At 39.5% G+C, this 25559-nt stretch overlaps 1 protein-coding gene across 5 annotated transcripts in view; it reads right to left on the minus strand.

Annotated features, from left to right (window-relative positions):
• The window catches only part of Exoc2 (exocyst complex component 2), a 139419-nt gene that overhangs the window by 112022 nt on the left and 1838 nt on the right, over positions 1-25559 (minus strand). For all 5 annotated transcript variants that reach the window (XR_004769370.1, XR_003484105.2, XM_027409294.2 and 2 more), the window contains exons 2-5: positions 24516-24692; positions 21817-21943; positions 12553-12666; positions 10981-11105 (exon numbers count right to left, since the gene is read on the minus strand). Coding sequence is in view for 3 of the 5 variants with exons in the window: in XM_027409294.2 (XP_027265095.1) it covers positions 10981-11105; positions 12553-12666; positions 21817-21943; positions 24516-24692 (543 nt within the window). In the remaining 2 variants the exon portion in view is untranslated. The remainder of the gene's footprint in view (positions 1-10980; positions 11106-12552; positions 12667-21816; positions 21944-24515; positions 24693-25559) is intronic.

Genomic DNA, 25559 nt, shown 5'->3' on the forward strand with positions numbered 1-25559 from the left:
GAGGCAGAGGCAGGTGGATCTCTGAGTTCAAGGCCAGCCTGGTCTACAGACACAGTGAGTGCCAGGATAGGCTCCAAAGCTACACAGAGAAACCCTGTCTCAAAAAAACAAACAAATAAAGTGAAAGAGTATGGCAATAAAATGACTCCTAATGATATTTTGCTATACTCATAGACCAGTGCCTTAACCTTAACCAGTCATCATCAGAAATTCTTCCTCCTGCAACTGATGGGAACAGATGCAGAAACCCACATCCAGACACTATGCAGAGAGCCTTGGAACACATAGCTCCAAATGTGATATCTCCAAATTCCCCTCATCCTCTACCCCCAGGCTCAGATAACCCCAAGGAAGAGGAGGCAGAAAGAGTGTAAGAGCCAGAAGGGAGAGAGGACACCAAGAGAACAAGGCCCTCTGAATCAACTAAGCAAAGCTCAACACTCACAGAGACTGAAGCAACAAACACAGGGCTGACACAGGTCTGCACTAGGTCCTCTATGTACATATTATAGTTTTCAAATTAGTATTTTTGTGAGATTCCTGGGTGCGTCTGCTCTTGGGACTCATTTAATTCTGTTGGGTTGCCTTGTTAGACCTCGAGTTGATGGACTTTGTTTTATCTTATTATATTTTATTTTGTCATGTTTGGTTTTATCTCTTAGAAGCCTGTTCTTTCCTTATGAGATGCAGAAGGGGAAAAGATCCAGAGAGGAGAGGAGGTAAGACGGAGTAGAGAAGGGGAAACTGTAATCAGGATATATTTATGAGAAAAGAACCTATTTTCAATAAAAGGGGAAAAGTAAAATAATATATACAGATAAACTAAACAGACCATGACAAGACCTACACCCAGATATTAAGTAATTTGAAAATTATAATGCAATACTAAAAAAATTTTCTAAGAAATTATATATTTGCCAAACTAAAGAAAATAGAGACAACAGAAACTCTCTCTCTCTCTCTCTCTCTCTCTCTCTCTCTCTCTCTCTCTCTCTCTGTGTGTGTGTGTGTGTGTGTGTGTGTTGTGTGTGTGTGTGTGTGTGTGTGTGTGTGTGTGTGTGTGTGTGTGTGTGTGTGTGTGTATGACTGATGAAGCCTAACCATCACTATTACCAGCCCTGCCACACACTAAGACTTCTGGTCTAACAAGAATAACATGATCTCAGATGAAGATACTAAAATTGAAACCAGAAGCACAATGATGTTAAATGACACCATGGGGTGGAAATCAGTGAAATTCCCAGAGTGGAATACCATATAAGGTACATTGTCTTGTTTCTTCAATGACAGGAAATATTAAAAGGATAAGAAATGAGAGGAACCAAAATAGTTTAGGAGATGAGCTGAAAATGAAGAATTCTTGCCAGTTGTATTATTTGTTCATATAGTATTATAGTTATAAATACAAATGGTCTTAAGAAGGGGATTTATACAAAAGCATAAAGGGGGAAAATGCTACTTGAGATTTGATTTAAATATGTATCATAAAATACAAACTAAACTCAGAAACACTGATAAATCAAATTTAGAAAAATACTCCTATGAAATTTTGGTATATTGGGGTTGGTTACACTAACAACAAATATAATAAAAAATCAGAGAAACAATCTCACTCATAATAGCCACAAAAAATAAAAACAACAAAACAAAATCTTAAAATAAATCCTATGAAGTGAAAAACATATAATAAAGCCTTTAAGACACTGAAGAAATTGAAGAAGATACCAGAAGATGTAAAGACCTGTGAAGATGCCCATCCTATCAAAAGCAACCTACAGAGTCAATGCAATTCCTACCAAAATTCTAACACAATTTTTCACAGAAATTGAAAAAGCTCTTAAACTTCATATGGAAACAAAAATTCAGAGCAGCTAAACAATCCTGAACAATAGAACTGAAAGAGGTAGCACCACCTCTCATTTTAAGCTCTACCAAAGAGTTGGAATATTAAAATTAGCATGGTACTAACAGAAAACAGAAATATTGATCAATGGAATAGAACTGAGGACCTGCATATATTTATGTACCTACACTTGATTTTTTTGCAAAGAAACCAAAAAATATACACTGGAGAAAATATAGCATCATTAATAAATAATGGATAGCTACAAGTAGAAAATGTAAATAGATCCTTATCTTCACCCTACATAAAACTCAATTTCAATGAGCAAAGACTTCAACATAAGACATGGGAAAGTGGGGGACATGCTTCAATGTAAGTGGCACAGGCAAGGACTTTCTGAACAGTATCCAGGTAGCAGGGCAGTAAGACTAACAGTTGATAAATGACACCTCATGAAACTAAAAAAAAAAACTTCTATGTGGTAAAGCATACCTACATTTGAGGGAAGAGGCAGTCTACAGAATGGAAAAAAAAATCTTTATTAGCTATACATTTGACAGGGCTGGTGTCTAGACTATACAAAGAATTAAGAAAAAAAAAAAACCTAAACAAGAAAAAACAATCCAACTAAAAATTGAGGCAAGGAACTAGAAAGAGTTCTCAAAAGAAGAGAGATGGCTAAGAAATATTTTTATAACCTATTCATTGTTAGTGGAAGTGCAATCTGATTTCGGTAGGGAAATCGGTGTGAAAGTTCCTCAAAGAGCTATAAAAAAGATCGACCATATGATCTGGCTACATGATTCTTGACCATATACCCAAAGAACTCTATACCCTATTATATAAACACCTGGTTCATCCATATTCATTACTGCTCTTCATGACAGAAACAGCCTACATATCCTTCAGTTGGTGGATGGATAGTAAAAATGTGGTACATGTGCACACTGGAATATTATCTAGCTGTAAAGTAAAACGAAATTCACAAGTCAATGGATAGAGCTAGAAATAATCATTCTGAATGAGGTGGCCCAGACCCAAAAAGATAAAGGCTGCCTGGTCTCTTGCATATGCGGATGCTAGCTTCAAATCTTCAGATGTGTGTGTTATCCCTAGAACACCCACAGAAGGCAGGAAATGTATAAGAGCCCAGGGTGGGAAGGTGAAATTTCACAGGAAGAAGGATAGAACACAGGTACTATGAAAGGGTAAAGAGGATAATGAAACAAGAAAGTTAAATGGGATAGGAATAGAAGGGCAGGGAAGAAGAGGGAGCATGGGAAGAGATAACTAATAGAAGACCCTGAAAATGCAATATGGAAACCTATTATTGTAGAACCTTCATAAAACATATACATCTACACATATACATGTGCAGGGAACGCTGTGGAGTGTTATCCTATAATGGAAGGGGGAGAAACCATAGACTATCAAATAAAAAGCTAAGTGCCAGGTGTGGTCTACTTTTTGAGGTATTGTTCAGCGGGGTCCTATGGAACCCCTCCAAACATTTTGTCATTACCATTCCTACTGTCATTGTTCTTGGTTCCCTCCAGAACAATGGAAAGTCATGGAAAAGTCATGTTGGTACTAACCTAGAAACATCACCTCTACTATCTAGCTTCCACAGCACTGGAAGGTGCTGTGATAGTTTGAATGTATTTGGCCCCCATAAGCTTATTGGGAATGGTATTATTAGGAGGTGTGGCCTTGTTGGAGGAGGCTGGATGAAGCATTCCTTTAATCCATACCTTGAGGCTGGAGGGCACACCTTTAACCTGGGCCACACCTGTTGGAAGTGTGTTACTGTGGGGGCGGGCTCTGAGATCTTTTTCTCACGCTTCCCTCAGTATGTCAGTCAGTTGATTTCCTATTGCCTGCTAGATGCAGGGCTCTCAGCAATAGCACCAGCTCTGCCAGCTGACTGAACCTCTGAAACTGTAAGTGAGGCCCCTCAATTAAATGTTTTCTTTCTAAGACATGCTGTGGTCACAGTGTCTCTTCCCAGCAATCAAAACACAAACTAAGACAGGTGCTATACATGCTTATTGAAGAAACCCCATCAGCATTCATACCTGGATGTGAATTCTATGAGCCACAATAAGTGCCAAGATATGCCCACTGGTGCAATAGTGGCATGAATGTCATGGGAGTGACCAACCCATTTTCTGAGAGGATTCAAAACCTGTTCCACAGACTGAACTTATAGTTTACTGTTGAGTGGGGCAAAAACTCATGGCTGGCAAGGTCATAGGCCCTAGAGGAGAACCAAGTGCTATTATTCTGCAAAATGGCTATCATAATAACCTGTCCCTAAGTTCCTTTCTTTATATGCATAGATTCGTGTATTTCTCAATATAGAGACCTACAAATGGTTCATGTGCACAGGGACTGGACTGCTCAGCCCTGAATTAGACATCTACATCAGAGCTCCTTCCTCCAAGGCTGAAGAATCATTGCAGAAGGCACAAAAAGACTGTAAGAGCCAGAGGGAACAGACATCTGTAGTGAGCCAAGATTTGTCAGATATAACAACTCTGTTGCATGCATGAACTCACAGAGCCTAGGACTGCATGAGCAAAACCTACACAATATCAAGTCAACACAGATATGGAGAAGTACTCATGAAGGTCCCCACTACCTGAGGAGCGATTGGTAACTGATGGATGTTGGGGAGGGAAGAGTGTATTAGTAATTTTACTACTGATTGAATAAAACACCATGACAAAGGCAAGTTATAAAAGAAAGGGTTTATTTGGGCTTATGGTTCTAGAGGGCTAGGAGTTCATGATGATAGAGTGAAGGCATGTTTGCAAGAGAAGGAAGCTGAGAACTCACGTCTAGAACCAAAAGCATAAAACAAAGAAAGCATACGGGAAATAGTGTAAAGCTCTGAAAGCTCAAGGCCTGTAACCTGTGACACACACTACCTCCAACAAGGCCATACCTTCTAACCATCTACAAGTAGCACCACCAAGTAACAAAATCACTTTGGAAGACATCTCATTCAAAACACTACAGCAGGTAGTACTGACCTGGAATACAGGCCCTGAAGTGATGTTACCCATTCTCTACTAGATGTCCCTCACCTACCCATGAACATACAGGCAGAACTAAATAGACTCACTGATTTAATGACGTTAGACAAAAAGTGATAGAGAGCATAGTGGAGAAATTGGGAGGGATAGAATGCAGGTGGATTAGACCAGAACACATTATATGTGTGTATAAAATTCTCAAACAAATGTAATACAGCACATGAATAGACTCAAGGAGAAAAATCACATGTTCGTTTAATAAAAATAGAATGGTGCCGAGGCAGACAGATCTCTGTAAGTTTGAGGCCAGCCTGATCTACAGAGAGAGTTCCAGGACAGGCTCCAAAGCAATACAGAGAAACCCTGTCTCAAAAAACCAGAAAAAAAAAAAAAAAAAAGACTTCTGACAAAGCTCAACATTGCTTTACAATAAAAGGGGTTGGGGTAGAGAAAATAGGAATAGAAGAAACATTCCAAGTTGTGTCAACATTATAGCAAACAAGAAAATGTAGAAAGCATTTCCTCTGAAGTCAGGCCTGGGGTAGGGTCTTTTGTAATCTCCACAGTCACTTTGAAGTCTTGGCCTGGGGAGGGTTGGGGGTGGGCAAGAGAAATAAAGAGGAAAGAAACAGGAATGGAAGGAGTTAAATGGTCACTGTGTGCAGTTGTAAGACCTTTCCTCCAGAACAGAAAGGGAAGCTTATGAAACTCAGAAGAAACAAACAAACAAACAAAATTGGAAATCTAAAAGTCTCTCACAAGACCCTGCCTGGCTCTAGGGACAGAGTAAGTAATGCTGGGGGAGACTCTAGTCAGCTAAGCTCCTCCATAGAGAGGGTGTTCCAAACTACAGAGCCACCTGAAAGTGGAGCAGATAGCACTTTTGGGAGTTAACATCTATGTTGGGATTGGCTTTTTGGTGATACAATTGGATTTTTGAGTCACCACTGCTCTTCCTCTAATCAATCCCAACCACTATTTCAGTTAGCAAACTCAATAATAATGCATGGTTCATCAAGTTGGGCTTGTGGCAATCATTACTTTGGTCTGTCATGAGTTTCCTCTCTAGGATGAAAAGACATGTATGCGTGTGTTATAGTTCTGTAGGAAGGGTCTGTAACCTAACAGCAGTTGATATGTATGATCCTATAGTTAAAAGACGGGGCTCTACCAGAAAACTCTTAGATCAATAAACACATACAGCAAAACAGCAAGATATAAAAATCAATATCAAACAACAGTTGCTTTACTATACATATACCAATAATGAACCGGATAAAATAGAAATCAGAAAAAGAGATTTCCAATCACAGTGGCCCCACAACAGAACAAAATGAAAAAAATCTAGGAATAATCCTTAAAAACTAAAAGGACTATACAGTAAAATTTTAAAAACACTGGAAGGAAAAGTGAAGAGAGTATTACAAAATGGAAGACTCTCCCATGCTCATTCACTGGCAGGATTATTAGTATTGTGAAAATGGCTATTACTAAATATTATCTACACATTAAATGCAATCTGTATCAAAATCCAAGCATCATTCTCTACACAGATAACAATTCTGAGTTTCATGGGGAAGCACAAAACACTCATGAGTAGCCAAAGCAACCCTGAGCAAAAAAGAACAATAATGGGGTATCATATACTTGAGTTGTATATAATTGTAAAGCCACAATTAAGAAAATCAGCATTGTACTAGCACAAAAACATACAAACTAATGGAATAGAATAGAGGACCCCAAAATAATTCCACACAGCTATAGCTACATAATTTTTTACAACGGTGTCAAAAACATATACTGGAGAAAAGACAGCCTCTTCAACAAATGGTTCTGGGAAAATGATATCCACATGTTGGATATCCACAGAATGAAACTACATCACTATCTCTCACTGGGTTTTAAATAAACAAACAAACAAAAAAACCACACCCTGCACAAAAGGAATCAAGAGCTTACTGTAAGTCTTTGAATTGTTAAACTGTTCAGAGAAAACCCCTTCAAAATACAGGATTGACAAGGACTTTCTGAAAAGGACTAAAATTGTTCAGAAAATAAAACCAGGATTTGACAAATGGATGGCATAAAATTACAATACTAGGAACAGTAAAAATAAATAAAGGGAGGGAGGGAGGTGGGAGGGAGGGAGGGAAGGAAGGAAGGAAAAGGAGGGAGGGAGGGAGGGAGGGAGGGAGGGAGGGAGGGAGGAAGGAAGGAAGGAAGGAAGGAAGGAAGGAAGGAAGGAAGGAAGGAAGGAGAGTGAAGAGACAGTATATGAAATGGAGAAAATCTTTGCTGACTATTCATCTGACAGGGGACTGATATCTAGAATATATAAAGAATGAAAAGGTCTATTTCAAACTCTATATAATTCTGATGAATGGAAAAAGGAAAGGAGAGGGCACTTCTCAAAAGATGAAGTATTGGCTGGGCGTTGGTGGTGCACACCTTTAATCCCAGCACTCGGGAGGCAGAGGCAGGCGGATGTCTTTGAGTTCGAAGCCAGCCTGGTCTCCAGAGCAAGTGCTAGGATAGGTAGGCTCCAAAGCCACACAGAGAAACCCTGTCTCGAAAAACAAAACAAAACAAAACAAAACAAAAAAACAAAAACAAACAAACAAAAAAAGATGAAGTATCTAGGCCCAGCAGACACACAAAATGATCATAAATTTAGTCCTTGGAGAAAGTCAAATGGAAAATACACTGAAATTCTACCTCACCCATCAGAATGTGGTCACTAAGAAAGACAAACAACAAACAGTACTGTCAAGGATGCAAGGGTTTGGTAAAAGAAAGAACCTTTAGGCACTGCTGGCAATGTAAACCAGTGCAGCCATTATGAAGATTCCTCAAAAGATTAAAAAATAGAGCTATCATACAATCCAGATATACCATTCCTGGGAATACATACAAAGAAATCCAAGTCAGCATACCAGAGAGATGACCTGCAAATCCATGTTTACTGTAGTGTTACTCACAACAGCCAAGTTAGCAAATCACCATAGGTGTCCACCAACAGATGCACAGATAAGAGAAATGTGACAGACTAGATTGATGACAGATACAGATAGACAGACAGACATAGATATAGATAAACAACAGAGTTTTATTCAGCCACAGTAAAAACCAAGTTGGGTCTTTATAGGAAAAGACATACTGGAGATCTTATTAAGTGAAGTAAGCAGATCCAGATGTCTGTCTGTCTGTCTATCTCTCTCTATATAGAGAGAAATGGATGGAAGGGGAACTACCTGAGAGAAGAACAAGAGGAAATGGGTGGGAAGTAAATATAAACAAAGTACATGATCTATTTGAAAAAAATTATAAAAAAATATCAGTTGCACAATGAATATAAACAGGTAAAATAATTTAATGAGAAAACAAAAGGGTTCTTTATTACTTTCCTTTTTTTTCTTTTAATTAGAAAGAAAATTATTTTACATGTCAATCCCAGGTCCCTTTCCTTCCACCCCTGCCCCCCCCCAACTAATACCCTACCTATCCCATACCCTTTCTGCTCCCAAGGAAGGGTGAGGCCTTGCACAGGGGGTCTTCAAAATCTGTCTTATTCTTTGGGATAGGGCCTAGGCCAACCCCCTTCTGTCTAGGCTCAGGAGTATCCCTCTATGTGGGATGGGCTCCCAAAGTCCATTCCTATGCTAGGGATAAGTACTGATCCACTACAAGAGGTCCCATAGATTTCCAAGGTCTCCTCATTGACACCCACATTCAGGGGGTCTGGATCAGTCCCATGCTGGTTTCCCAGGTATCAGTCTGGTGACCAAGAGCTCTCCCTTGTTCAGGTCAGTTGTTTCTGTGGGTTTCACCAGCCTGGTGTGGACCCCTTTGCTCATCAGTCCTCCTTCTCTGCAACAGGATTCCAGTTCAGTTCAAGGTTTAGCTGTGGGTGTCTGCTTCTACTTCCACCAGCTGCTGGATGAAGGCTATACGATGGCTTATGAATTAGTCATCAAACGCATTATCAGGAGAGGGCATTTAAGGTAGCCTCTCCTCTGTTGTTTAGATTTTTGGTATCATCTTTGTAGATCTCCAGACTTGCCCTAGTGCCTGATTCTCTTTAAACCTATAATGTCTCCCTCTATTATATTATCTCTTATCTTGCTCTCTTCTGTTCTTCCTTCAACTCAACCTCCCTGCCCCATCATGTCTTCCTCACCCCTCCTCTCTCCCCTTCTCATTCTCCTAGCTCCCTCTCCCCTCCCACCATGTTCCCAATTTGCTCAGGAGATCTTGTCCCTTTCCCCTTCTCCAGGGGATCATGTATGTCTCTCTTAGGGTTCTCCTTGTTTACTAGCTTCTCTGGCAGTGTGGATGGTAGGCTGGTAATCCTTTATTCTATGTCTAAAATCCACAACAAAAGGCTTCTAGTACATATAACTCTAAATATGATATGATCTCATTGTAACATATTCTTAATACTGGAAAAGAAAATGCATCTCTATGTTAATATGACAACCTCCACCAATAAGCAACTCTTGTTAATTATTTCTGCTTTTCAACAATATTCTCTCTCTCTCTCTCTCTCTCTCTCTCTCTCTCTCTCTCTCTCTCTCTCTCTCTCTCTCTCTCTCTCAGTTTTTTGAGACAGTGTTTCTCTGTGGCTTTGGAGGCAGACCTGGAACTAGCTCTAGTAGACCTGGCTGCTCTCAAACTCACAGAGATCCACCTGCCTCTGCCTCCTGAGTGTTGGGATTAAAGGCCTGAGCCACCACCGCCTGGCTTGGTTTCTCTTTTATAAAAAACCGGAAGCAAATATTTGACATGTTGCTAATGTTTTTATATTGACTATGATAATCATTTTATATATGCTATAAAGTCATTAAATTACTAACAGTCAGTATGATTTTTGCTAAATCTGAAGCTCCCAACATACTTCTAGAGTAAAGTCTGGTGAATACTGTATTTACCTTACAACACAAAACTATTCACACAAGCTCAGTTCTCTCTTGTTGCCATAAGAATAACAACTGGTAATGCAGAGAGACAGCAATGACACATCAGTAATCACAGGACACCAGGGACTCTCCTTGTTCTACTTCCTCCCAGCATGCACATTTCACACAAGCAAAGTCCTAACCTCCACCTACAAGGAAGGCGCAACATGAGATACATACTTAGTGAAGAGAGGGATATAATTATCTGATTTAAAAGAAAAAAGAGTTCTTTATACATTTTAACTATTAAAAGCCTGTCTTTCTGAAGAAGGTACAGTCTTTTAATATACAGCTAAGAAAGGTGGATAGTTATGGATGGGTAAGATAGCTCAGTGGGCAAAAGTGCTTGCCACCAAGCCTGACAACCTGAGTTTCATCCCCAGGCACTATGGAAGAAGAATTGACTTCCACAGTTGTTCTTTGACCTCCATACACACACACACACACACACACACACACACACACACAAACAAATGAATTGTTTGTAGCATATAAGACCTTAGTTATAGGGACTTTCATTTTCAAAAGCAATTATGCCAAATTTTATTCATGTATATTTATGTATACTAATAACATAAAAATATATATTATATTTTCACTATAGAAACCTACTCAATGTCCTCAATGTCTTTCATTGTAATGTATAAAGCTCCGATAACATAATTTTCCTTTCTTGAAATGATGATGTCAGAAAGTAGGCAGTTGATTGTGTCTGTTGGGGGGCCTTTGGGCTAACCAGCTAAAAACACCGCCACTTTTCATCAGTCCTTCCCCAATGAAACACATAATGGGGAACATTTTTAGAATGAGTAAAATGTGATGTCTGTAAAAGGATTTTAAGAATTCGAGAACTTTCCCATTGGGATTCAATTTCTTATCAGCTCCAAAGACTGAGCATCGTGGAGAGGAACAGGAGTCTCCCGTTTCACATGTAAGATGGGTCAACAGAGCTTTCGAGACAAATATTTACAGTACTAGGCCTTCAAAGAGATTCCAGCCTAGTCTGCAACAAATATTTATGGAACGTTTTAAACCTCTACTTTTATAAATACAGACTGAATGTCACACCCCATAAACACGGGGGAGCACAGTGTCAGGTTTCCACAGTGGAGGCCCCAGCAGATGGTTCTCAGGGTTGCCTTACCTGAGAGAGCATCTTGAGCTTCAAAGAAGGTGCTGAGGCCGCCCTTCACACAGGCCAGACTCCCCTCGCTCTTCTTGTTGGCCTGCCTTTTGAGGTGGGTGACTGCCATCTTGAGCTGTTCAAAACTGCAATGAGTTAAAAGAAATCAACTGTTGGAGAGTTCTCACAAGATAATCCATTAAGTGTAAAGCAATAGGCATGCTAAAGGTTCTGTGAAGCAAATACATTAACATAATAAACACATAAAAACAAAAATCTCTCAAATTCTTATCTAGATTTTAGCCTTTTATTCATTGTGATGCCAGAGAGATAAAAAGCAAGTATTACAATTTCACTAACTCCAAGTATGTCTGTAGATATAATATACAAGATTTGGCAGACAGAGGTTCTGAGTATCTTTGACTGACAGGAGACCCAATCTGCCCAGTTAGCAGTTCAAAGGCTGATTTTTCCACTCACTCACTCAAGCATCCTGGAACACAATGGTCACCTCACCCTCAATACACCCATATTCCTCTGTCCTTAATGACAAAATTATGCAAAGCCACTGAGTGACTCACAATTTAAACAAGAAGAGGCAAAGCACATGAGAGACATGTATGAAGCAGCATAATGAAACCCACTATTGTCTGTGCTAACTTAAAATTTGTAATAAAGCAGCAAATAAGACCATACCATTTTATTTCTATCAAAAGCTGACAGGAAGAAAAGGAAGGACTCTGTATTTAGAAATTTTATTTCCATTTGAGCAGACAAAATCTGTTAATAAAATCTCAGTATTGTTTTAAGTACCACAGTAACTCCACACACCAAACACATCAATTCTGAATTATGACAGAAAAAGGCTGTCCATAACAATAAATTAAATCTAACTTCTACAATTATAGACTGACTCTTACAGCATGTGATTTAAAACATTACCAGACCAAATTTATTTATGCATTAAAATACCAACTTTTCCTCGTGTTTTCTAATAATGGTTTTCATCTCTGTAAGTGAATAAAATTATATTAATATATACTTTGACTGACCTACAAAGAATATAAATCTTAAGTAGCAAATAACTAACTCCTTTATCTAAATGGGTCATTAACACTGCTGTTTTAAATCAATCTGGCAGAAAAGTCCCCATTGTGTTCTTTACAGTCAAAGAACAAGTGAGCTTGGAGATGCGACCCTCTCCTTATCTTCACATCACAAGAAATGAACTTGGGTTTCTGTACTGTCTCTGTGTTTCACATTTCACACAGAACTTACCATTTTTGTGTGACTGATAAGGAAATGCATCACATTGACATATATCCATTTAGGTCCCCTACGAAGACTCTACAAAATGTTAATGAGTTGTACAAATAATGAAACATAAAATGGTGGGGTGAAGAATAAAAGTCTTCTAAGAATGATATTTTACAAACAAGGAAACAGATAATTGAGACTGTTAGGGACTCATATAGGAAAGAACTTAAAAACCTACAGCTGTGTTACCATCTGCCAGGCCAAACTTAAGTCAGTGTTACTCCACAAGCCCATTGCCTGAAGACCCACAGAGTTCAGGGTCCAAAGTCCACTAACCTGGTGGTGGAGTGATTCTCTATGAGATACCAGGCAGCTGAAAAATTCTCACTTGTAAAATCAGCGCTCATGCCATGGAACAACGCTTCTAAGTCCTTCTGAGGAAGTTTACTTCTAGAGAGAAAAAGAGTTAAGATACATTACAACTGATACACTAGCATCAACAAGTACTACACAATAAATTAAAATACAAGACTGTATGTTTATATACCATAAGCTACACCTTGAATCCCAGCACTAGGGAGGCAGAGGCAGGTGGATCTCTGTGAGTTCAAGGCCAGCCTGGTCTACAAGAGCTAGTTCCAGGCCTTCCTCCAAAGCCACAGAAAAACACTGTCTCGAAAAACAAAAAAAAAAAAAAAACAAAAAAAAAAGCTATCAAGAACATACTTGAACACAGTATGGAACATACTTTCTGTATTATGACTGATTTCCTACCATGTGAACTTCGGTGTGGCAAACTAACATTTAAAATTAACCAGTGCAAGTGGAATCATTTCTTTAACCTGCCATTGTCCTATCTGAGGTGAACAGATGTTTGTTGCTCCCTAGGAATAGTTCGCACTCTATCTACCCTGACCAGACCTTGTCCCTAGCCACACAATTTTTCAAGCTCTGCTGCTGACTCGTCTCCCTGTTTGCAGGAGGAAGTCCAAGTTCTCAGTTCCATATTCATTTAAGACTCATTTCTGTAACCCTAGTTCTCACCCTAGAAGCTTCAGCGCCTCAAACAGATTTTACTCTCTGGTACATGTCCTGCTTGTGTGGACTTTTTCCTCTTACTTGCAGAACTCTTTATTGAAAATGATCCCCGGGCCCTAATACTGCTCAAGCCAGACTATAAGGTACTTTACAGACATTTACATTTTATTCAATGAGAAACACCCCTATGGGGAGGGGGGGGGACACGAGCAGTTCAAGTGTTTCTACATTTGTGTCTGGAGTCTTAGTGTCGGAGTATCACATTCACAGCTCATACACACTAACACACAAAGGAGTCTGGCTATGACCAATGCTTCATCTTCACCCCAAGGGAGTATTTTTTTCTCCCTTCTCCCAGCCATGATCACTAGTTGATAGGCTGACTGTTACAGGAGGGTAGATGATGACAGACTATCTTTCCTCTGTTAGTTACTATATCACACTGTAGGCTGTAATGGGCACTTAGAAACTGGTTTTGCAGGCCAGACATAGTGTGCCTTTAATTCCAGCAATCAGGAGGCAGAGGAAGGCAGATCTCTGATCTACAGAGCAAGTTCCAGGACACACTGTGAAACCCACCACCAAGAAGAAGAAAGAAGGAGGAGGAGAAGAAGACAGACGGACGGACAGACAGACAGACAGACAGACAGACAGACAGACAGACAGACAGACAGACAGACAGACACTGGTTTTGCCCTGACTCATTACTTGGGCCCACAAGACAAGTAAGTGATAGCAAAGGAGTCCTTTCCCAAAATCTGTAGTCACCTTGGCCAGATAACCCCCCAGAGAAGTAGAGTTGTCCAAGACAGCAAAGCTGCATCCTGGAGCAAAAGTTCACCTCCTAGGAACCAGAATGACCCACTCACTGGACAAGAACTTTGTCCAACAACCTTGCAGAATCCAACTGAGACAGTATCCATTCAGAGCTCACCTTGGCTGGGGCAAATAATCATACACATCTATTGCTCCTTACCTCCATCCTGCCTCTTTTGAAACCTCAAGCTCATGCCAGTAACCTGAAAATGGATTTGAGATCAACTGACCCCTTTATCTGTCCTTCCTAACACAGGAACTGAGACACAACCACCTGCAGCAGCCTGAGAAGTTCCCTTACATGTTAAAGACCTTAACTCCGGTAAAACCGGATCCTGGCCTTCAACACAGAAAAGAATTTCACGATGAACCACTATGAAGCAGAGTTGTGTTTATTAAAAGACACCTTCAACACAGATTGACACATGGTTCACAGAGGAAAGGGGGCAATGAAGAGCATAAGGCCTCTGACAAAGTATGATGTTCCCTGAAGGTGGCTTTCAGGAATCCCCATCCATGGCCTTTAGATGCATTCATTTCCTCCTTCCATTCACTTACACTGGGCTGTCACTCCTAGGAGCACTAGCACTGGGGACAATGACTGCTGCAAGCCAAGCATGTGCCACTCTCCTCTGACTCCCTATGTGGTGGCCCTGCTCAGATCAGTGATGTCTGAGAAAGACTGATGGGAGTCTTTCTGGGAAAGGCCTGCAATTTTGAAGAGCATTCAGGAGAAACAGACATTCTTCTGCCTCTGAACATCATTATGCCAAGTTTCAAAACCAAGAATTGTAGAAAGCATTTTATAATTATGAAGGAAACTGGTTTATCGGAAGAACAAACCTGAGTTCTGCAAACCTCAGTAACATGACTAAGAGTGTCACCTCTGAATTGTGTAGATTGTGAGAAAAGAAATGTCCTTTTCATTTAAAACAAATGAATTGGAATTTTTCATTACCCATAGCTGAAGGCATCTTGATTTAACACTCTAACCTTAAAAATAAGCGAAAATATACTTATCTTTTACATGTATACCTAGAAAATGTGAACAGAAATAGGGGCTGCAAAGTGCAGATGACTCCTGCCTGGACTCACGGGGGACCAAGAGCACAGGCCCCCTGTATGGAGCCTCTCCAGATTCCATGTACTCCTGAGGATCACAACAGCTTACTCTTGGCAATAGTTTGAGGATTATAATAGATGGCAATTCAGGAAAGCTACTCAAAAATGTTACTAGCTATTAAATTTTATCTAGCTTTTTAATATTTTACAGATTATTTTCTTAAGTACCAGTATGTTTTACCCTCAACATAGCAAGTAAATTAAATATTCTCATTTATACAAATGAATAAGCATACTTAGAGGTTATATGTCATTAGTCATGGTTTTGCCTGGTACTCCTGCTAAAGAAAGAACCCATCTTAGCTCTGAAATAAAAGCTCTGCTATAGATCTGTGAAGACTTAAAATGCCCATGATGTTCCTCACAGCAAAAGGAAGGAAGGAGCACTGGGTCAGGCCAGTCCATGGAGCACACAGTTACAAGTCTGTCATGAGTACAGGACATAAGAAGCGAGCCTTCCAAAATAAGGACAGCTCAGCAAGCCTGTGAGGAAAAGCAAGATGAATATTCAGATTTCATCTGCACTTTCCCCACTAGCTGGGAGGGGAAGACGGGGAGGCACCATAAAATCTCCCAAGATACTGTCATGAAGGAATCAAAGCTCTTGCTGCCCCTAAAAATGTTTCCGTTAGATGGCAGTGTGAACTCAGACTTCATCCTTCTAAAAAGGTCAGCCTCAGGCATCTCACCAAGTAGACAGATACGGAACAAGAGTGGTCATAAAACACATACTAGAAAACATGCTGTGTGCTTGCCTGCTTGCCTTGATGCCCCAATGCGGGGAAGGGGAGCTTCTGATAGTTAAAAGAGTCTGACGCTGTACTTTGAAGGCAAGTGCTATACTCATTTCTTTCGGCTTTCAATTTCAACAACATAATTTACAATGTTACATTAAATATTATAGGAAAAGTTTTATTTTAAAATCTGGTATAGTTTCTGGACTTAGGCACTGTACTATCACCCACAAATCTACTTTTACAAAATTCTAAAAGGTAAACTTGAGACACTTCTATGATCTTCCTAGGAATGACTCTGATGTCCCCTGTCCTTTTTTGTAAAGGCAGCTTCCTAAATGGACTGGGAAGACTGGTCACTGTTTCTTTCTGTTGGAAATCGGACCTGATAAGAACAGAGCCAGATGTACACTGCCCAAAAGCCATGTAGAAATAAAACAGCTAATACGGATGCATCAACTGAATGCTGCAGACACCACCCCCCAATAAGAGCTCACTCAGAAAATGGGAGGTGACTGAAAACAGGAGCCATGCTCATTTCTCTGCCTTCACTACATACAAGCACCACTGCCAAGACATTCCTGACAAACATTCTCCTGGAGCGAACAGGACGTTCAAGAAACAAAATCTAGTGAAGACTTTCACTTACTAGGAGCCTATTTTTTATCTTCTTTTACAGCTTAAATAGTTTGTATCCATTATAACTGAAACCAGGCAAGAACATATATATTTGTGACAAGCAGCACAGTAAATCAGAAATACAGACCTTTTACAAGCAAAGCCCAGTCTCTCTCAAAGTGAAGTTACCTTTTCAGAGCAATTAGTAACATTTTTATAAGTACCATGGCACCATGTGTGCAAAAACATCAGTTAAAAATTTAGGGACATGAAGGACTTTAACAGTCAAAGACACCAATAAATGCCAGTTGTTAAAAACTTGTGGGCTGAAAGATGACGGCATGCATGCTGGGTCCACTAATAAAATATATTAAAACCTGACTCATACCAAAAGCAACAAGGAGCCTATATTGTGTTATTCTCACTTGCTTTTTCATAGAGAGCAGACACACCAGCACAGGTCTCCTCACCCTTCCACTGTACACCTAAGTGGGCTACAGTGAACCTCTAACATTCATAGGGCAATTACCAGGCGATACCTCATCTTCCAAAGGCCGCCTCCCATTAGTCTGAGAAGTCACCAGGACCACAGCTGATTATTTTATAAAATGCAATTATACTTCTTCAGACATTGTTACTTACTATCTTTCCACTAATAAATAATAGTAAAATCCCCGTATTTCTCATTCAAAGATTTCAACTTTTAAATGATTTATGGAATGCATACACAACACAGTAAAACCAAAGGCATTAAGAATTCTAAGCCGAATGCAGCATCACTCTTTACAGGGACGAAGGGTTTACTAAAAACTATGAAGTGCATTAGGAAAACAGCCCCACACTAGTGTTTGACATTCTGCCTCTCCTTTCCCTCACTCTTTCTCTACCTGGGCCAAAGTATGATTCACTATAGAGCTCATGCTTAGCTCCACCTCCAGCACACCAAAAGGATAAACAAATCCTCAAGTAACAGAATTCAGGAAATCCATGTAGTTTTCTTAGGTGGGAAGGAGGGAGCAGTAGAGAGAAGGAGGGGAAGGGGAGAAAATCTATTTGAATAACTAGTATCTATTTTTAATTTTAACACAATTTATTATTGTATAAACATACTTGTGACAGTTTTAAATGTCAACTTGCCACAACCTAGAATCATCTTGAAAGAGGCCCTAACAGAGGAACTGTCTAGATCAGGTGGACCTCTAGGCATGTGTGTGGTGGATGGTCTTGATTGCTAATGGAGGTGGGGAGAACCACCTTGCACGTGGGTGGTGCCATGTCATCAGCTGGGCTCCAGAACTGCTTAAGAGTGAATTAGCTGAATACTGAGCAACAAGCACTCTTACTTTGCACATGACTGTGGGTATGATGTAAAAGGACCAGAGTTAGCACAGGGCATACCAAGATCAAGTTCTCAGCTCGAAGGAGACTTATGTGCCCTGCAGGGCCAAAGATGGGATAGGAGACCAGAGAGAGGGGAGAAAAGGGTCAAGGGAGAAGGGTGTGGTGATACCTTGCTCGTACAAATAAAGCCTGTCTGAGGGTCAGAGAATGGAGCTTGCCACTTGCTAACCATAGAGGTCTGGAGGTTTGTACAGACAGGAAGTGAGGTGGCTGAGTGGAAACAGGGTATAAGCAGGGATAAACAGGAACTCACCCTCTTGTTGCAGAAGGTAAGGTGTGGCCGTGGCTTGCTCCTTCTCTCTAATCTCTCAGCATTTTCCTCTATATCTGACTCCCGGCTTTTATTATTTAGACCAATTAAGAACTCCATTTAGAGAAGGAGAAGGGATATTTGCCCTGGAGGGACAAGAGACTGCTTCTGGATAAAGTAGAGGCAGGCACGTCCCATAGGCAAATGGCAGTTTATAAAGAGAAAACAGAAACCATGTTAGGATGAGTTGGTTTGTTTTATTGAGTAGGATAATTAGAGTAGTCAAAAGTGGGCTCTTGATTGCTGGACTTCAATACATTGAAACCTGGACCTTGGTGGTCAGCCTTAGGAATGAGTTTGGAATAAGAAAGTATCCAAATAAGGGAACAGACATTGGTGGCTAGCTTCAGGAATGTAAACTAATAGTTTAATAAGGAAGAGAGAATGGGGGAGGGTAAGATCTGCCAGAGCCATGTTTGCCATGCTTGAACCTACTAAAACCTTCATGTTTTCAGTTCCTGCCTTGACTTTCCCACAATGACATTAATGTGGAATTTTAGTCAAATGAACTCTTTTTTCCCCTAAGTTGCTTTTAGTCAGGGTATTTTATCATAGCAATAGAATGCAACTACAATGTTTATTTAAAAGATTTTTGTCATCCCAACACATTTCTTCACTGACCTTGATAGAACAATTCTCAACTTTATATGGAGAAACAAAAGACCCAGGATAGCCAAATCAACCCTGTACAATAGAGGAACTTCTGGAGGCATCACCATCCCTAACTTTAAGCTCTATTACAGAACTATAGTCCTGAAAACAGCTTGGTATTGGCACAAAAATAGATAGGTAGACCAATGGAATAGAGTTGAAAACCCTGAAATTAACCCACACACCTACGAACACCTGATTTTTGACAATCCAAATTTATACGAGGGAACAAAGAGAACATCTTCAACAAATGGTGCTGGCATAACTGGATGCAAACATGTAGAAGACTACAGATAGACCCAAGCCTTTCACCCTGCACAAAACTTAAGTCCAAATGGATCAAAGACCTCAACATAAACCCAGCCACACTGAACCTACTAGAAGATAAAATGGGAAATACGCTTGAATTAATCGGTACAGGAGACTGCTTCCTGAATATAACACCAGTAGCACAGACACTGAGATCAACAATTAATAAATGGGACCTCCTGAAACTGAGAAGCTTCTGTAAGGCAAAGGACATAGTCAGCAAGACAAAATGACAGCCCACAGACTGGGAAAAGATATTCACCAACCCCACATCTGACAGAGGGCTGATCTCCAAAATATACAAAGAACTCAAGAAGCTATTCTCAAAACACCAAACAATCCAATTAAAAAGTTGGGTACAGAACTAAATAGACAATTCTCAACAGAGGAATCTAAAATGGCTGAAAGACACATAAGAAAGTGTTCAACATCCTTAGCCATCAGGGAAATGCAAATCAAAACAACTCTGAGATACCATCTTACTCCTGTCAGAATGGCTAAAATCAAAAATACCAATGACAGTTTATGCTGGAGAGGATGTGGAGAAAGAGGAACACTCCTCCACTGCTGGTGGGAGTGCCAACTTGTACAGCTACTGTGGAAATCAGTATGGCGACTCCTCAAGAAAATGGGAATGAGTCTACCACAAGATCCAGCAATTCCACTCCTAGGCATATACCCAAAAGAAGCACATTCATATAACAAGGACATCTGTTCAACCATGTTCATAGCAGCACTATTTGTAATAGCCAGAAACTGGAAGCAGCCTAGATGCCCCTCAACCGAAGAATGGATAGAGAAATTGTGGTACATTTACACAATGGAGTACTACTCAGCAGAAAAAAAAATGGAATCTTGAAATTTGCAGGAAAATGGATGAAACTCGAAGAAACCATTCTGAGTGAGGTAACCCAATCACAAAAGGACAAACATGATATGTACTCACTCATATGTGGACCTGCTTTATGATACATAGCAGTGACCATGCTTTATCAGAGCTGTTTTTAATGATGTTGCTCAGAATGGTTTCCTTCTAGATGACGATTGAGAAGCTAATTTAAAAAAAAAAAAATGGTGCCAGGTACCACAAGGGTAACAGAACTGTGCTGTTTTTCTGGGATTTTGTTTTTTACTTTTTTTTCTTTTTTAAATGGAGATTGCTAGATGTCTCTTCAATTTTGTTCAGATGACTGCAGAACCTGGAAAAACTGTTGCTGCTACTGATGCATAACATACTGCCATCATTGGTCTTTTTATATGAATATATATATATATGTATATATATACATATATAATATATATATATATAATTTGAATTTTTGGAAACTTTAGCTGTGCTGTCAACTTTGGAAAAAAGTATCCCAGTTTACCGAGTTCAGTTGGCATTGTACAAAAATTAACAGCCATATTGTTCTAGAAATGTTGAACTTAATTTTTTTCCATTTGTACAGGGGTAACACACTGTATTAAATATGTAAGGTCTTAAAAAAAAAAAAGAAGGGATTTTGAGAGCCCATCCCATGTGAAGGGATGCTCTCTTGACCTGGACACATGGGGAAGGGCCTAGGCCTGGCCCAGGATGATATGGTAGACTTTGGGGAGCCCCTTTTGAGGGCCTTACCCTGCCTGGGGAGTGGAGGGGGGATGGTTAGGGGCAGGTGGGATGTTGGGGGGCAGGGGAGGAAGAGGGAGAAGGGACTGACATCTGAAGCAAGCTTGTTCTTAATTTGAACTAATAAAATAAAATAAAAATTAAAAAAAAAAAGATTTTTGTCCTCAGTCAGGTAGAAGCAAAGTATCATGGTGATAATAAGTACACAACCACTATGGCTGCAGGGCTCACCTATCCTCATGCACAGCCCTCACAACAGGCCAAGGAAAGGCCTTATCTTAATCCATCAGTAGTAAGCCCTGGATGTGTAATCCAAAGCCAGAGGTTTGTTTCCAAGTCACCCAACACTACCTCTTAAGAGAAAGGTAAAGAAATTCTGAAGTAAGCTGAGCCCTTTTTGACATGAACCAAAAACCAAGACATGTTTTTTGTCTGCCTTCATGATTTTACAAATGTCACCAGAGATAGTTCACACCAAACTGCTTTGTGGCTAGCAGCAGCAATGTCAAAGGGTAAGAAGAAGATAAGACAGCAAGAACAACTACAGAAAAGCTAGCTACCAAAATGAAAATGAGGACAGCAACTGTGACAGTGAACATTAGGCCAAATCCTAACTTGGCTGTTGTGCTGGTTACTTGTATGTCAACTTGACACAACCAAAACCCCAAACCAAAAGCTAGTAGTTATTAAAATTTCAAAACATTTTTTAATCATAAAATGTAAATGCCCCCCCAAAAACAAAACAATTTTGTCAAAGATTTTATCTAATGAATACTCATCAAGCAATATTTATGAAAGTAATATTTATGAAGCATAAATATTACCATAAAATGATAACTAATAATCAAAATAAATAATAGCAGTAAATAATCAATTTGGCTGAATTGCCTTCATTTGTGCTCTCCATGACATCCCTGAATATGATTCTGTCCACTGCAAGAACATAAAACTCTTAGAAGCTGGAAATTAAAGAGCCAGATGATACTCACTTTTCAATTTCAATGCCAAGCGGATTTGCAGGACGGAGAGACAAGGGAGGAATCCCTTTATTCCTGTCAGTCCGCATATCATAATAATTCATTTCATCCACCCACACTGCAGACTGATCTAAAATGCCTGTAAAAGTTAGGAATATGCACTCAATAAGACAAAAGACTCTCCAGGTACCTTTACAGTTCACCACACTGCTTTGTTTTTCTAAGATTTAAGGACACTACAATGCAAATTCTTTTCATGCCTGGTGGCTTTATAAAAAAATACTGAGAATCTATAGAATGGCAAAAGTAACATCTCTTGGCTTATGGTGTCTCTATACATTATTCAATGGAGGTTATTTTAAGCCACTTTCAAAACATTCTGAAAGAAAAAAGATGTTTTCCAAATAACATACAAAATTATTTGTATACTGTTAAGTATTAATGATTAAGTTGATAATAACATTTAGAACATTAAATATAAGATACAGTGATATGACTTATAATAACTCTTTATTCAAAAAAATACTCTGAACTTTGTCAATTTGGGGGAGGAAAAGGCTGAGAAATCTCAAGACACAAAACATTCAAGTTAAGCATTAACTCTATAGAAAGCTCCTTGAACATGACTGTGGAGAAACCATCACACACATGTCTCACTCATATTTAACTTTGAGGTTCTTTTCCTAATTTCCATAATCTAAAGTCATTGAGGTTATTTTCCATAATCTAAAGTCAATTTACTACAGGTGAAACACAAATGTTTTTAGTGTTGTTTTTGAAAACTGTCAAGGAATGCCTTTTACCTCTCTAAACACTAACATGTTTCCATGAATAATTATGCCAAAATAACACAGTCCTTGTTATTTTTCATTTTCTTCATTATGCCGAATGCTGGAAATGTCCTACATGACAGTTTAAAACAAAACAAAAAAAAAGGCTGATTTGGTAAGTCCAACAAAATACCAAACAATTAAGCTGGTTAAAGAATGCATGGCTTCCATAATGGAAATGGCTAGATTATTCAGGGAAAGCTGACTGGATATAGACCCACTAACAAGATACAAACTCCACAGACAGCATTCTCTTTCATGGGACCAAGCTCTGCACTGTCCTAGTCAGTACAGCACATACCAATTACCACTCTAGGGACTCTGGGCTACCACAGAGCAGGACTGAAGAATGGAGCAGCATGGAGCAAGTATGACCTGCTGGCTGCGCTGGGAGTGGCAGAGGCTGGGGCTACCCAGAATAAGATTGTGTGAACACCAGGCAACAACAGGACTCTGTGCAAACAGACCACTTCAGCAGCCACAGTAGCCATTAACAAGGGCTCTGCACAAGCTTATGCAGAAGTCCAACAGTCTGGGGCTATGTCATTACATCTGCACTGCATCTTCTATGAGACATTCTAAATACCTTGGGCTGGGTATCCAAATAAAATTACACTTCCACCTAAATTTTCTTCATGTGTTATATGAACAAATACTATAAAATATGTATTTTATCCAAATGTTTCCACTTCCTCCAGAAAGTTGAAAAACAAGTTCATGCTTTGATTTCAGAGTTTACTTTCTGAAGATGTGTATATATATATATATATATATATATATATATATATATATATATATTTAAATGGGGTTATATTTCTATATATGCATGTATATATCACATACTAATTCAAATTTTAGTTTCCCTCCATTCCTTACATTTGCACTTTGAAAGTGTACATGAGGATTTATGGAGGACAGCACTTTAGGAAAGCTCTATGAGCCGAGATAGATAACAAAACTTTATTTTTCACTATAGTGAGGGCATTGCCTGAATTGAATTAGGACTGCTGTTGTTAATATTACACAAAAATCCTGTATTTGTATATTTGTGCAAGATCTTACTGGATCACAGTGAGGACTCTAATAATATTTTATTGAGAGATAAAGTATCCATGGGAATAATTTTAAAATTACTAATTTGTTCTATAAAGTACTACACACTTTACATCAATGTTCTAACTTATCCAAATCCTATGAGGTAGATGTTACCACTCTACTTTTATTCCCAGAAAACAGGCATTGGAGCTATACAGCTATTGGTGATAAGAGCCCAGGTTCAGAATTTGAAAAGTCTGGCTCCTCAGACCCAAATCTTAAGCACTGCAAGGTAGCAGGAAGTAAGCACATGAGAAAAGAGGAAGTACAACTCCAGGGGGACAGAGAACATGGAAAGCTAGAAGGCTACATGTGATCTGGCCCTGCAAGGATACAAAAAAGAAAGGAGGGATATAACTTAGATAAGACCACCACAGATTGGGCCAAAATAGAAGCTATTTCCTTTGAATCTAAACTGTATAACAGTTTTAAGGCAATGCCATTTGTTCTAGATCAAGAAGTCAAAACTAGTATCCCAAACTGCAAAGGGGGCAGACTTTATCAGTTGTAAGACATTTCTCTATAATTGTCATCTTCACATTGACAGTCAGCTTAGTAAGCTGCCTTTCAAAGGAATGCTACATGAGTTCAGAGCCAGCCCGTGAGGCTCTACCAGGAGAGAGAAAAAAGGTAAGACAAACTCTGAGGCACATACTGGTGTCATCAAAATGAACACATTACATCTACTGAGACATGACAGTTAAGTGTGTTTTACACAAATTCTACCAGTTTTAACATCTGAGGGCCAATATTGTTTCTTCAGGATAAAGTCACTACAAGTCTTACCTATTTTTTCAGGTTTGAGTAGCTTAAAAGAGACTGTTGAGGTTCCTTTGCCCCCTGACTTGGTTGTGACAATAATGTCGCCTTTGTCATTTTTGGCTTGCCCCACTCGACACACAATTTTACTCGCAGACATCCATTCTGCCGTGAGGAGGCAATTATGTCCACAAATTGTCAGGCCTGAAAGTAAAAGCATGTATCCAACAAATTAAAAACCAACCAACCAACAAAGAAAAACCCACCACATTTCCTGTTCCAATAGATGTTGACAACAATGCCTAACAGACAGAGGCAGTGGGGCGACAGTACCTGACAGACACAGGGGTTTGCTGAATCACCACCGCTCTACTGCATCTTTCTGGTTTTCTCTCTGACAACTAAGAGTTCATTTGGAATGTATTAAACTTCTTCCAGTCTCACCCGAATGAGAACAATTATGGACTACAGCTAAGTCCAGACACTTGGCTTATATAGACTGTGAGATTTAAATTGTTTTCAGAAAGCACTGCTATCATTACCAGTTCCAGTTAGTGACAAAGGGTGATAAAATACATGAAGACAGTTAGTGACCATTTCCTATAGGATTCTAAATGTATCCATCTTCTAAAAAGAATTTGTGTGTGCTTTATCCAGTGCTCAGTTACACACAGTCTTACTGAATGGACTGAACTGGGCACTGAATGTATTTCAAGCATAGGCTAGAGCAGTGACTCATAGATGTGCTCGAGGCCACTACTGGATTACTCTCAGTTCTCACATCTCCACAGCAACTTCTCAGTGGTAGTTTTTCTACTTTAGTGTTTCCCTAACAAAATTGTCACTACACTAGCCTTCCATCATTCAGCTCCCCAGTAAACCAGCACCCCAACTCAGGCCTATCACCAGGCCCTGACAAGGAGTGACTGAAAGCAATGCCCAGCCAGGCTGTCTAAGAGAGAATGACTCAATTCTAAACGCCAGAGCATAGTGTGAAAACACAGTATTGTGAAGCACATTCATAAGGTAAGTATTTATTCTGCCACGTAACAACTCTGTAATTCAAACTGA

Source organism: Cricetulus griseus, chromosome 3 (genome assembly GCF_003668045.3).
Source record: "Cricetulus griseus strain 17A/GY chromosome 3, alternate assembly CriGri-PICRH-1.0, whole genome shotgun sequence".
Lineage (NCBI taxonomy): Eukaryota > Metazoa > Chordata > Mammalia > Rodentia > Cricetidae > Cricetulus > Cricetulus griseus.